Below are 14,024 nucleotides of genomic sequence, written 5' to 3'. Positions count from 1 at the left end.
CAGTTAGTATTCCACGACCCACAATGCACTTCTGCCATGACCCTCCCCCGGCGAATTCTTATTGGTTGACGTGTATCTGACAATTGCTGACGTGTGTGACGATTGCTAAAATTTTCTTCGTCTCTTCCGCGAATTAGATAAATAATATTTTTTGATATTTTACGCTAATGTGTTAATTTCAGACATAAGTCACTCCGGAGTATATGTCGCACCCCTGGCCAAACTATAAAAAAAACTGCGACTTATAGTCTGAAAATTACGGTATATATAAATATATATACACACACTACCCAGTGGCCTAGTGGTCCGCCCTGAGATCGGTTGGTTGTGAGTTCAAACCCCATACCATAGTCATACCAAAGACTATAAAAATGGGACCCATTACCTCCCTGCTTGGCACTCAGCATCAACGATTGGAATTGGGGGTTAAATCACCAAAAATTATTCCCGGGTCCGGCCACCGCTGCTGCTCACTGCTCTCCTCACCTCCCAGCGGGTGATCAAGGGCAATGGGTCTAATGCAGAGAAAATTTTAACCACACCTAGTGTGTGTGTGACAATCATTGGTATTTTTTTATGTATATATATTATAGTTTACACATTGGTAAATCTTGCTTTGGTTTTTGGCTGAGACCAGGTATCTTTGGCTCGAAAAGGTTGGTGACCACTGGTGTATACACTACTGCCATCTAATGTTTTGGTATTGCAACTGCATGCAACATATATTATATAATACTTGCAAAGGAGACTCAGAAGTGTAAAACAAACAAGATATAACAACTGGGCAGCACGGTTATCATTGTCAGCACAGTGTTAAATATTAAATACATGAGTAAAAAATAGATGTTATTAATAAACTGTTTACACACATAAAAGTACAGCAGACATTTTTTTTTTCCCAGGTACAGGGAAAAGTACTGTATTTTCCGCACTATAAGGCGCACCGGATTAGAAGGCGCACCTTCAATGAAAGGCCTATTTTAAAACTTTGTTCACATATAAGGCGCACCGCATTATAAGACGCAAAGAATAGACGCTACAGTAGAGGTTGGGGTTACGTTATGCATCCTTTAGATGGAGCTGCGCTAAAGGGAATGTCTACAAAACAGCTGTTTTGTTGACAAACCTATCTGACAGTCAGGTCAGTCAAACTTTATTAATAGATTACAAACCAGCGTTCTAACAACTCCGTTCAGTCCCAAAATGAATAAACAGCTGTTTTATTATTTTCCCCGATTCAATAAACACGTTAAAAAAAACAGTCTGATACTGTTACGGTAAATCACAATATAATAACACTCGAAATAGTGCAAAGGAGTAATATATCAATAACTCAATGTTGCTCAAACGATAATGTCACACAACACAACACACAAAATAAACATGTAAAGCTCACTTTATTAAGTTATTCCTCATCCACGAATCCCTCAAATTCATCTTCTTCAGTGTCGGAATTAAACAGTTGGGCGAATACCAATGTGTCTCGTCGAAGTCGTCATTTAGTCAGTGTCGCTGCTGTTAATGTTAAATTCTCTCGCTGCTGCTCTATTCCCGTCTTCTAATGTGTGACTGATCGCCTTGAGTTTAAACTCTGCGTCGTAAGCGTGTCTCTTAATAGGAGCCATTTTGGGGTCTTTACATAAACACACAGAAACGGCACGCCTACTGCAGTCATATATCCCAGCATGCACCGCGTGCTTCTTCTACGGGGGAAAATGAAGTTGGCGGCTGCTTATCGTAAAAGAAGAAGCGCACTTCTTCTTTTACGGGGGAAAATGAAGTCTGTGGCTGTTTACCGTAGTTGCGGGACCTGTTGTGGCTCAATATTGGTCCATATATAAGGCGCACCGGGTTATAAGGCGCACTGTCAGCTTTGGAGAAAATTTGAGGTTTTTAGGTGCGCCTTATAGTGCGGAAAATACGGTACCCCTCCCTAAATACCACATTCCAATGAGGGTCAATGAGAGGGAGGGGTAATGGAACCCAAGTCCATCTGGGTATGTTTGATGTCCTTGTTAGTGGAACAACTTTCATGCCCCGTTGGATACTTTGTGGTTGTCCGCAACCATGCATTTCCAGTTTGTGAATTGTCTTCTAAATGAGACGTGTCATGAGACAAACGGATACGTTTCTGACCAAGAAGATCAAAAGTGCTGCATGAAGACTTTCTAACATTTTAACGTTCGCCGCACCTTCCTGCACTTTGAAGCCCATTTTGTCTCACGTGAGCTCTGTCCTCCCTGCCGAGAAAGCATGTAAGGCTGATTGTAGTCCACCATTTTCTGTTTGTTGCTGTGTCTGATGGAACCTTCATTCTCATTGATCATCTTTGCTTCTAGTTAGTCGTTATTTGTAATCAACCTTTGGCTCTGCCTGCCCTTCACTTTCCCTCTAATGGTGATGTTTACCATTAAGTCGCTGTTTTCTCCCTAAGGCTAACAGGAAGAGCGTGTGTTGTGTTGGTGCAGGCACTCAGGTCCTTCCAGGTGGCCGTCCATCTGTGTCCGTCTGAGCCTGCCTTGTGGCAGGAGGACCTGGCGTGGGCGCGGGCCTTACACAAACAGAACGCCGTGGCCAAGGAGAAGACCCGACGAGAGGAGGAGGCAAAGCAGCACCTCCTCGACGCCCCGGAGCTCCGTCAGGACTTTGACTTCGAGTCCAACGAGGTCCTGGACGCCTGCGTGGCCGTGGCCGAGCGGCAGGCGCGTTACGAGGAGCTGAAGAGGACCGCCGTGGTGGTCGACGCCGAGGGGAACGTTCAAAACGTGCTGGCGTCCGGTGAGGGAGGATCCGGAGACTCGGCGGCGGTCCCCTCGCAGGAACAATTTGTCAAAGCCAGATTCTGACGAAGCTCAGTCCGGCGCGAGTGTGTCACCGCTTTGTCAAGACATAAAAACATAATCGGAGGCAACCGTCAGATTCTGCAAATGCTTCACATGCACCCGAGAATGGTTTGGATTTCCTAATAGCACATACCGTACGCTGCAAAGGCCGCAACTTTAGGTACGCCTGCTGCACCGTTGAGATCCGTCACAAGCTTCGACAACGGCAGTCATGCTAGGTTTGATTCTTTTTTTTTTTTTAGAAACATTGCAGGTGAAAATGACTGCAATGCACAATAACAAGCATGTTGTTTGTGTCTTTCTCAATTTGCGGTCATATTGTTCACCAATAATGTTGGTATCGCTCATCTGTAGTGGACATACAGTAGGCAAAGTAGTGGAAACCTGAGCCCAGTTTCATGTGAAATAAATCCAACTTAAATAGTTTCAAGTTTATTCACATATACCATATTACAATAACAACAGTGGTGAATATCGTTTTAAGGAGGGTCCAGAGGACTGTATATGCATGGAATGCTGAAACATGTACAAAAAAATAGGAGTACTAAAGCAAGCATACACATTAGAGATGCGCGGTTTGCCGTCTCATCCGAGGAGTCCGCGGATAAACCGCGGGTCGGGCGGGTGACATGACGAAAAAATAGATTTTAATTAGATTCGGGCGGGTGGCGGTTGAACCATTCGGAAATATTTGATATACATGGTTCAGGGATCGGTATCCTTTACTAATCAAAGAGCCATTTAGGACCTGTGTCACAAAGCGAAGAAGACAATAAGAGACGCAAACATTCTCTAGAATGACTGCCGGCAGTCACCCCAATTAACAAGTATTAGGGCAGGGGTCGGGAACCTTTTTGGCTGAGGGAGCCATGAAAGCCAAATATTTAAAAATGTATTTCCGTAAGAGCCATATAACATTTAATAACACTGAACACAATTAAACACGTGCATTTTTAAGTAAGACCAAGATTTCTAGAGTATAATAGGTCTCTTATTCTTTGTAATAACATTGTCATTCTGGAGCCAACTGTGGTGGGGGCGTGGCCTGTGGACCTGCAGCGAACGTGGGTGTCCCAGGACCGGCCTCGAAATCAGCGACAGGTGCGTAGATGGCCCACCTGGGCCTTGTTATCTAATCACCTGTCGCTCTGTTATAAGCAGCAGCCAGGAGGAGAGACGGGGTGGAGGCTGGAGCCAGAGCGTGAGCGAGAGAGAAAAATACAATTGCTGGAAAGCAACTGAGGGACTTATTGAAAAATAAAACAATAATGTAACCCTGAAAAGGGCTCTCATGTCGGTGCTTGGTGGTCTGAAGAACCCCCAGGAGGGCAAGCCCCACACTAACCAATAATAAATAAATTACTACTTACCATTAACGCAATTTCTTGAACATAAAAAAGCATGAGAATGGTTTATATTTTGAACGTTATTTTTAACACTGTGATTACAAGTGGAATTATTCATTACTTATCGTGTTAAGGAATGTCAGCTCAGATATATCCGAGAGCCAGGTGCAGTCATCAAAAGAGCCACATCTGACTCTAGAGCCATAGGTTCCCTACCCCTGTATTAGGGCGTGCTATGTAGGCATTGACTTTGTCGCCTTCTACAGCATGTTCAGTCTGCTTGTCAGTCCAGCAACATGTTGTGTGTGGCTTCGCACACGACTGCAAGGCATACTGGGTGACACAGAGTACACTAATAGTTGTGATATAAACAATTTTAACACTCTTAGTAATATGTGCCACGCTGTGAAGCCACACCAAACAAGAATGACAAACACATTTCTGGAGAACATCCTCACAGTATCACAACATAAACGCAACACAACAAATACCCAGAATCCTTTGCATCCATGATAATTCCTGACTATTTTATACACCCCGCTAGAGAGCTTTGCCTTCCGGTTCAGCTCCTTCTTCACCACAACTGATCGATGCGGCGTCCGCATTACTGAGGACGCCGCACCGATCCGCCTGTCGATCTCACGATCCACTTTTCCCTCACTCGTGAACAAGACTCTGAGGTACTTGAACTCCTCCACTTGGGGCAGGGTCTCCTCCCCAAACCGGAGATGGCACTCCAACCTTTTAATTGTTTTGGTCCTAAATTATCTGAGTAAGATATTACAGCTTGTTGCTGGGATTTGATGACCTATATTGAGTAAAACATGCTCAAAACTATTTTTGTCCAAATGTCCAAAACACACCCAGCAATGGTCCACAGGAAGGCGGGGAAGAAAGAGGGGAAAAGGTGGCCAAAATGGTAGGAAGTCCCAATTTTGTCCAAAATACCTCCCCGGGTTCCAGTCCCAAGCAGCCCCGCTGCCGGCCGGACAAGTCTCGGGATGCAAAAAATTTCCAAAACGCACACAGGAAACTCCCACGAGAAGTGGGGGAGAAAAGTGAGAAAAGTCGTCAAAAGTCCCCAAAAAATGTTCAAAATACCTACCCAGGTTCGAGTCCCACAAGTCCCGGGATGCCCAAAATGTCCGTAATACACCCAGCAGTGGTGCACAGGAAAGCGGGGAAGAAGAGGGGAAAAGGCGGCCAAAATGGTCAAAAGTTCCAATTTAGTCCAAAATACCTCCGCGGGTTCTAGTCCCACGAGTCCCGCCGCCGGCCGCACAAGTCCCAAGATGCAAAAAATGTCCAAAATACACCGAGCAAACTCCCACGGGAAGTGGGGGAGAAAAGTCGTCAAAAGTCCCCAAAAAATGTTCAAAATACCTACCCAAGTTCGAGTCCCACAAGTCCCGGGATACCCAAAATGTCCATAATACTCCCAGCAGTGGTGCACAGGAAGGCGGGGAAGAAGAGGGGAAAAGGCGGCCAAAATGGTCAAAAGTCCCAATTTTGTCCAAAATACCTCCACGGGTTCCAGTCCCACGAGTCCCAAGATGCGAAAAATGTCCAAAATACACCGAGCAAACTCCCATGGGAAGTGGGGGAGAAACGTCGCCAAAAGTCCCCAAAAAATGTTCAAAATACCTACCCAAGTTCGAGTCCCACAAGTCCCACCGCCGGCTGCACAAGTCCCGGGATGCAAAAAGTGTCCAAAACTCACCCAGCAAAGTCCCACGGGAAGTGGGGGATAAAAGTGGGAAAAGTCGGCAAAAGCCCCCCAAAATATTCAAAATACCTACCCAGGTTCGAGTCCCAGGTGGGATTTTTGAACATTTTACAAACTTTTGTCACTTTTCTCCTCGCCTTCCCGTGGGACTTTGCTGGGCGCGTTTTGAACATTTTGGGCATCCTTGTGGGACTCGAACTTGGGTAGGTATAATTGAATGTAAGTTGAAAAGGGTTTGCAAAGCATTGTATTCTGTTTTTATTTACAAATGACACAATGTGCCATCTTCACTGGTTTTGGGTTTTTGTACAAACCCCGTTTCCATATGAGTTGGGAAATTGTGTTAGATGTAAATATAAACAGAATACAATGATTTGTAAATCCTTTTCAACCCATATTCAGTTGAATGCACTACAAAGACAAGATATTTGATGTTCAAACTCATAAACATTATTTTATTTTTGCAAATAATAACTTAGAATTTCATGGCTGCAACACGTGCCAAAGTAGTTGGGAAAGGGCATGTTCACCACTGTGTTACATCACCTTTTCTTTTAACAACACTCAATAAACGTTTGGGAACTGAGGAAACTAATTGTTGAAGCCTTGAAAGTGAAATTCTTTCCCATTCTTGTTTTATGTAGAGCTTCAGTCGTTCAAAAGTCCGGGGTCTCCGCTGTCGGATTATACGCTTCATAATGCGACACACATTTTCGTTGGGGGACAGGTCTGGACTGCAGGCGGGCCAGGAAAGTACCCGCACTCTTTTACTACGAAGCCACGCTGTTGTAACATATGGCTTGGTATTGTCTTGCTGAAATAAGCAGGGGCGTCCATGATTACGTTGCTTGGATGACAACATATGTTGCTCCAAAACCAGTATGGACTGTTCAGCATTAATGGTGCCTTCACAGACGTGTAAGTTACCCATGCTTTGGGTACTAATCCACCCCCATACCATCACAGATGCTGGCTTTTGAACTTTGCGCCTATCACAATCCGAATGGTTATTTTCCTCTTTGTTCTGGAGGACACCACGTCCTCTTTTTTCAAATATAATTTGAAATGTGGACTCGCCAGACCACCTTTCCACTTTGCATCAGTCCATCTTAGGTGAGCTCGGGCCCAGTCAAGCCGGTGGCGTTTCAGGGTGTTGTTGATAAATGGGTTTGGCTTTGCATAGTAGAGTTTTAACTTGCACTTACAGATGTAGCGACCAACTGTAGTTACTGACAGTGGTTTTATGAAGTGTTCCGGAGCCCGTGTGGTGATATCCTTTACACACTGATGTTGGTTTTTGATGCAGTACCGCCTGAGGGATCAAAGATCCGTAATATCATCGCTTACTAGCAGTGATTTCTGCAGATTCTCTGAACCTTTTGATGATTTTACAGACCGTAGATGGTAAAATCTCTAAATTCCTTGCAATAGCTCGTTGAGAAATGTTCTAAAAGTGTTCAACAATTTGCTTACAAATTGGTGACCCTCGCCCCATCCTTTCTTGTGAATTACTTAGCATTTCATGGAAGCTGCTTTTATACCCAATCACGGCACCCACCTGTTCCCAATTAGCCTGCACACCTGTGGTATGTTCCAAATAAGTGTTTGATGAGCATTCCTCAACTTTATCAGTATTTATTGCCACCTTCCCCAACTTCTTTGTCACGTGTTGCTGGCATCAAATTCTAAAGTTAATGATTATTTGCAAAAAACAAAAATGTTGTCAGTTTGAGCATCAAATATGTTCTCTTTGTAGCATATTCGACTGAATATGGGTTGAAAAGGATTTGCAAATCATTTTATTCCGTTTATGTTTACATTTAACACAATTTCCCAACTCATATGGAAACGGGGTTTGTATTTGTCTCAAACAGGTCTCTCAAAATGTATTTCCAATAATTAATCCTTAGTCTACACACACACTCCCAGCTTCTCAGCACACACACACACACACACACATATACTGTACACCAGGGGTGTCCAAACTTTTTCCACAAGCAGGCGGGGGCCATTTTGATATGTTTTTATTTCAAATACCAATACAATATATGTGTAAAACTATACATTTAGGCCTCCACTCAGGCTTAGTCCCAGGGACCCCAAATGATTTTGGTCAAAAAAATATTTAAAATGTGTCATTATTCTGTATTATTGTTATTCAAGGTTTAAATGTCTAGATCAACATTAGGTCTATTTGTCAATACAACGTTTTTAAAGATTTAAGTTGTACGCCCTTTTTGTCAAAGAAACCCCTGTTTTGATATGGAAAAAAAAAAACACAAAATATGCAATAGTTTCCCCCAATTAAATTTTTAAGTGGAATATTTGAGATTATAGAATAATTGGAGCCTTAAAAATGTCAACACATAACACCATTGATTTCAATTTGTTAATATTTTTTTTGCAATGACACACAAAAAAATTGCACTAAAATTATGGGGGATCCAAAAGGGTCCTACTCATTTAAAATAAACTTTTTTTTTTTTTTTCTTGAGATCAACTTCAGCTCCACCTGTCAATTATAACTTTTGTTGTTGTTAATGTTTTTTTGTTTCTTCTTATTAGGCCCTTCTCTAAAAAAAAAAAAAAAAAAAAATACTTTGTTTTTTATATGGCAAACACAAAATATGCAACATTTTCCCCCCAAAATATCTCAAAGTGGAATATTTAATGTGACATTGATTTTGATTTTTTTTTTTTTTTTTAAGAAAATAACAGCCTGAATGGCAGCTTTTTGTTATTAGAGTAAACATTGCAACATTTTCTTGTCACATTTTACTCTTTTATACCACTTTTACTGTTTTTTTTTTTTTTTTTTTAATCGTATTTTTAGAACGTGCTTAGGGTCGTTAAAAAATTACCCCCCGGGCCGCACTTTGGACCCCCCCTGCTGTACACACAAGTTGTGTTATCACACCAAACAGTCACCCAGGTAGATAAACTGACAGCAAATCATATTTTAAGTGTATAAATACAATATGGCGTGATGTGCAAACCCTCACGCACTCATCCGAGACACACACAAAACATGACATAATCACAATAAGATAAATGAAGGTCATCTTTGTGTTTGTTCAGGGAGTGAAGAGTGAGCAGGGGTCACCAACACGGTGCCCGCGGGCACCAGGTAGCCCGTAAGGACCAGATGAGTCGCCCGCTGGCCTGTTCTAAAAATAGCTCAAATAGCAGCACTTACCAGTGAGCTGCCTCAATTTTTTAAATTTTATTTATTTACTAGCAAGCTGGTCTCACTTTGCTCGACATTTTTAATTCGAAGAGAGACAAAACTCAAATAGAATTTGAAAATCCAAGAAAATATTTTAAAGACTGGGTCTTCACTTGTTTAAATAAATTCATTAATTTTTTTACTTTGCTTCTTATAACTTTCAGAAAGACAATTTTAGAGAAAAAATACAACCTTAAAAAAGATTTTCGGATTTTCAAACACATATACCTTTTTAGCTTTTAAATTCCTTCCTCTTCTTTCCTGACAATTTAAATCAATGTTCAAGTAAATTTATTTGTTTTATTGTAAAGAATAATAAATACATTTTGATGTAATTCTTCATTTTAGCTTCTGTTTTTTTCGACGAATAATTGTGAAATATTTCTTCAAACTTTTATGATTGAAATTCAAAAAATATTTCTTGAAAATCTGTGGAATTAAATTTAAATCTTATTTCAAAGTCTTGAATTTCTTTTAAAATTTTTGTTCTGGAAAATCTATAAGAAATAATGATTTGTCTGTTAGAAAAATAGCTTGGTCCAATTTGTTATATATTCTAACAAGGTGCAGATTGGATTTTAACCTATTTAAAACATCTCATCAAAATTCGAAAATAAATCTTAATAAGGAAAAATGACTAATGATGTTCCATAAATTCTTTTTTTCAAAAAGATTCGAATTAGCTAGTTTTTCTCTTCTTTTTTTCGGTTGAATTTTGAATTTTAAAGGGTAGAAATTGAAGATAAAATATGTTTCAAAATTTAAGTTTTCTCCTCTTTTAAACCGTTCAATTAAGTGTTTTTTTTCATCATTTATTCCCCACAAAAAACCTTCCGTAAAAGGAAAAAAAAAGTACGACGGAATGATAGACAGAAATACCCATTTTTTTTATGTATAAAAATGTATTTATTAAAGGTAAATTAAGCAAATTGTCTATTTCTGGCAATTTATTTAAGTGTGTATCAAACTGGTAGCCCTTCGCATGAATCAGTACCCAAGAAAGTAGCTCTTGGTTTCAAAAAGGTTGGTGACCCCTGCAATAGAGCGACTGCTATTGCGAAACACACTAAAACGTCACAATCATAACATTGGAGCACTGGGTGGCTTTGTGCTGTTTGGTTAGATGTTCTTTATTGGCAAAACGACCATTTTTATCCATAAATCCGTTTCTGCATGGACTTGTGTTCAATCAATCAATCAATGTTTACTTATATAGCCCTAAATCACTAGTGTCTCAAAGGGCTGCACAAACCACCACGACATCCTCGGTAGGCCCACATAAGGGCAAGGAAAACTCACACCCAGTGGGACATCGGTGACAATAATGATCCAGTGGGACGTCTGTGACAATAATGATTATGAGAACCTTAGAGAGGAGGAAAGCAATGGATGTCGAGCGGGTCTAACATGATACTGTGAAAGTTCAATCCACAATGGATCCAACACAGTCGCGAGAGTCCAGTCCAAAGCGGGTCCAACTCAGCAGCGAGAGTCCCGTCCACAGCGGAGCCAGCAGGAAACCATCCCAAGCGGAGGCGGATCAGCAGCGCAGAGATGTCCCCAGCCGATACACAGGCAAGCAGTACATGGCCACCGGATCGGACCGGACCCCCTCCACAGGGGAGAGTGGGACATAGAAGAAAAAGAAAAGAAACAGCAGATCAACTGGTCTAAAAAGGGAGTCTATTTAAAGGCTACAGTATACAAATGAGTTTTAAGGTGAGACTTAAATGCTTCTACTGAGGTGGCATCTCGAACTGTTACCGGGAGGGCATTCCAGAGTACTGGAGCCCGAACGGAAAACGCTCTATAGCCCGCAGACTTTTTTTGGGCTTTGGGAATCACTAACAAGCCGGAATCCTTTGAACGCAGATTTCTTGCCGGGACATATGGTACAATACAATCGGCAAGATAGGATGGAGCTAGACCGTGTAGTATTTTATACGTAAGTAGTAAAACCTTAAAGTCACATCTTAAGTGCACAGGAAGCCAGTGCAGGTGAGCCAGTACAGGCGTAATGTGATCAAACTTTCTTGTTCTTGTCAAAAGTCTAGCAGCCGCATTTTGTACCAACTGTAATCTTTTAATGCTAGACATGGGGAGACCCGAAAATAATACGTTACAGTAGTCGAGGCGAGACGTAACAAACGCATGGATAATGATCTCAGCGTCCTTAGTGGACAGAATGGAGCGAATTTTAGCGATATTACGGAGATGAAAGAAGGCCGTTTTAGTAACGCTTTTAATGTGTGCCTCAAAGGAGAGAGTTGGGTCGAAGATAATACCCAGATTCTTTACCGTGTCGCCTTGTTTAATTGTTTGGTTGTCAAATGTTAGAGTTGTATTATTAAATAGAGTTCGGTGTCTAGCAGGACCGATAATCAGCATTTCCGTTTTTTTGGCATTGAGTTGCAAAAAGTTAGCGGACATCCATTGTTTAATTTCATTAAGACACGCTTCCAGCTGACTACAATCCGGCGTGTTGGTCCGCTTTAGGGGCATGTAGAGTTGGGTGTCATCAGCATAACAGTGAAAGCTAACACCGTATTTGCGTATGATGTCACCTAGCGGCAGCATGTAGATGCTGAAGAGTGCAGGGCCAAGGACCGAACCCTGGGGAACTCCACACGTTACCTTAACGTAGTCCGAGGTCACATTGTTATGGGAGACACACTGCATCCTATCAGTAAGATAAGAGTTAAACCAAGACAGGGCTAAGTCTGACATACCAATTCGTGTTTTGATACGTTCTAATAAAATATTATGATCGACGGTATCGAAAGCAGCGCTAAGATCGAGGAGCAGCAACATAGATGACGCATCAGAATCCATCGTTAGCAATAGATCATTAGTCATTTTTGCGAGGGCTGTCTCCGTCGAGTGATTTGCCCTGAAACCGGATTGAAAGGTTTCACATAGATTGTTAGACGCTAAGTGTTCATTTAACTGCTCCGCAACAATTTTTTCGAGGATTTTTGAAATAAAGGGAAGGTGAGACACCGGTCGGTAGTTTACCATGAGGTCAGGATCGAGGTTAGGTCTTTTAAGAAGAGGATGAATAACCGCTTTTTTGAATGCTAGGGGAACAGTGCCCGAGGAAAGTGATAAGTTTATAATATTTAGCACTGATGGACCTAATAATACAAAGAGCTCCTTGATCAGTTTCCCAGGAAGAGGGTCAAGTAAACATGTTGTTTGTTTTATTCCGCCAAGTGATAAGTTTATAATATTTAGCACTGATGGACCTAATAATACAAAGAGCTCCTTGATCAGTTTCCCAGGAAGAGGGTCAAGTAAACATGTTGTTTGTTTTATTCCATTTACACGTTGTAACAATTCCTCTAATGTTATTTCCTCAAAACGAGAGAAACTATTTTGGAGGGCAGTATCCGCCGTATATACAATCGTGTCAGTGTTAATAGAACCCCGTTGTAGCTGGGACGCATTGTCTTTAATCTCCTTTCTAATGACTTCAATTTTCTTACTAAAGAATTGCATAAAGTCATCAGCTGAGTGGGTGGAGCTACTGGAAGGAGTCCCTTGTTGGGTAAGCGATGCTACCGTACTAAACAAAAATTTAGGATCGTTTTTATTACGGTGGATGAGATTTGAGTAATAATTAGCTTTAGCTAAGGTAAGCATGCGTTTATAAGTTATTAAACCATCACTAAATGCTTGATGGTGCACCTCAAGTTTAGTCGTGCGCCATTTGCGTTCCAGCTTTCTGCATAATAATTTCTGAGCTCTAGTTTCTTCTGTAAACCACGGGGTGCGCTTTTTTGGAGCCTTTTTTAACTTTAGCGGTGCTATGTTATCAATGGTTTCGCGCAGGGCGTCGTTAAAGTTGTTAGTGAGGTTATCAATAGAGCCCACATACTTTGGGAATGGTGCCATTACCGAGGGCAGTAGGTCAGCAAGAGTTGTCGTTGTGGCCGTATTAATGTTGCGGCTGCTATAGCAGTTATTATTATTATTAGTTTGACGAACATGCGTCTGAACCTCGAATTTTATAAGGTAATGATCGGACAATATTTTAGTATACGGGAGTATCGTAACTTTGGAAGCGGTGATACCCCTGACAAGCACTAGGTCTATCGTATTACCGTTGCGATGCGTGGGTTCATTTATTATTTGTGTGAGACCACAGCTATCAATTATAGTCTGGAGCGCTACGCACGGTGGGTCCGATGGGGTATTCATATGGATATTAAAGTCCCCCATTATGATTATATTATCGGCGTGTGTCACTAGATCAGCAACGAACTCTGAGAATTCATTGATAAAGTCCGAACAGGGCCCTGGGGGGCGGTAGATAACAGCCAGGTGTAGAGGCAGCGGTGTGACAGACCTCATAGTAAGCACCTCAAACGATTTATATTTATTATTTATGTTAGGACTAAGGTTAAAGTTTTCGTTGTATATTAGTGCGACCCCCCCACCCCTTTTAAGCGGACGGGCAATATGCGCATGTGTAAAGTTAGGAGGACATGCCTCATTTAGCGCAAAAAAGTCGTTTGGTTTAAGCCAGGTTTCACTGAGACCGATGACGTTAAGATTGTTGTCTCTGATGATATCATTAACTAACAACGTTTTGGGAGACAATGATCTTATGTTTAAAAAACCTATATTATAGGTAGTGGGCTGTTTTAGGGAATTTTTGATCAAATTATCCGTAGTAGCAATATTAATAATGTTGTGTTTATTATGCCCAGTGCATTCAGTATAATTACGACCATATCTAGGAATTGATACGACGGGAATGTTCCGATTGTTTGTTTGTTGCTTTGATAAACTGCACGCATCATGGTTAGCCACCTCAGTAACGGGGATTTTCCGATTGTTTGTTTGTTGCTTTGATAAACTGCACGCATCATAGTTAGCCA

General features: G+C 41.5%; 1 protein-coding gene across 1 annotated transcript in view; it reads left to right on the top strand.

The window, feature by feature from the left end:
• Nucleotides 1-3,269, top strand: part of LOC133557500 (tetratricopeptide repeat protein 33-like) — a 28,719-nt gene extending 25,450 nt beyond the window's left edge. The window contains exon 5 of the mRNA XM_061907978.1: nucleotides 2,469-3,269. Coding sequence (XP_061763962.1) covers nucleotides 2,469-2,846 — 378 coding nt within the window. The 3' untranslated portion in view covers nucleotides 2,847-3,269. The remainder of the gene's footprint in view (nucleotides 1-2,468) is intronic.
• The last annotated feature ends 10,755 nt before the right edge of the window (nucleotides 3,270-14,024 follow it).

Source organism: Nerophis ophidion, linkage group LG08 (assembly GCF_033978795.1).
Source record: "Nerophis ophidion isolate RoL-2023_Sa linkage group LG08, RoL_Noph_v1.0, whole genome shotgun sequence".
Classification (NCBI taxonomy): domain Eukaryota; kingdom Metazoa; phylum Chordata; class Actinopteri; order Syngnathiformes; family Syngnathidae; genus Nerophis; species Nerophis ophidion.
Note: the sequence above shows the minus strand (reverse complement) of the source record. Positions and strands in the feature narration are given on the sequence as shown.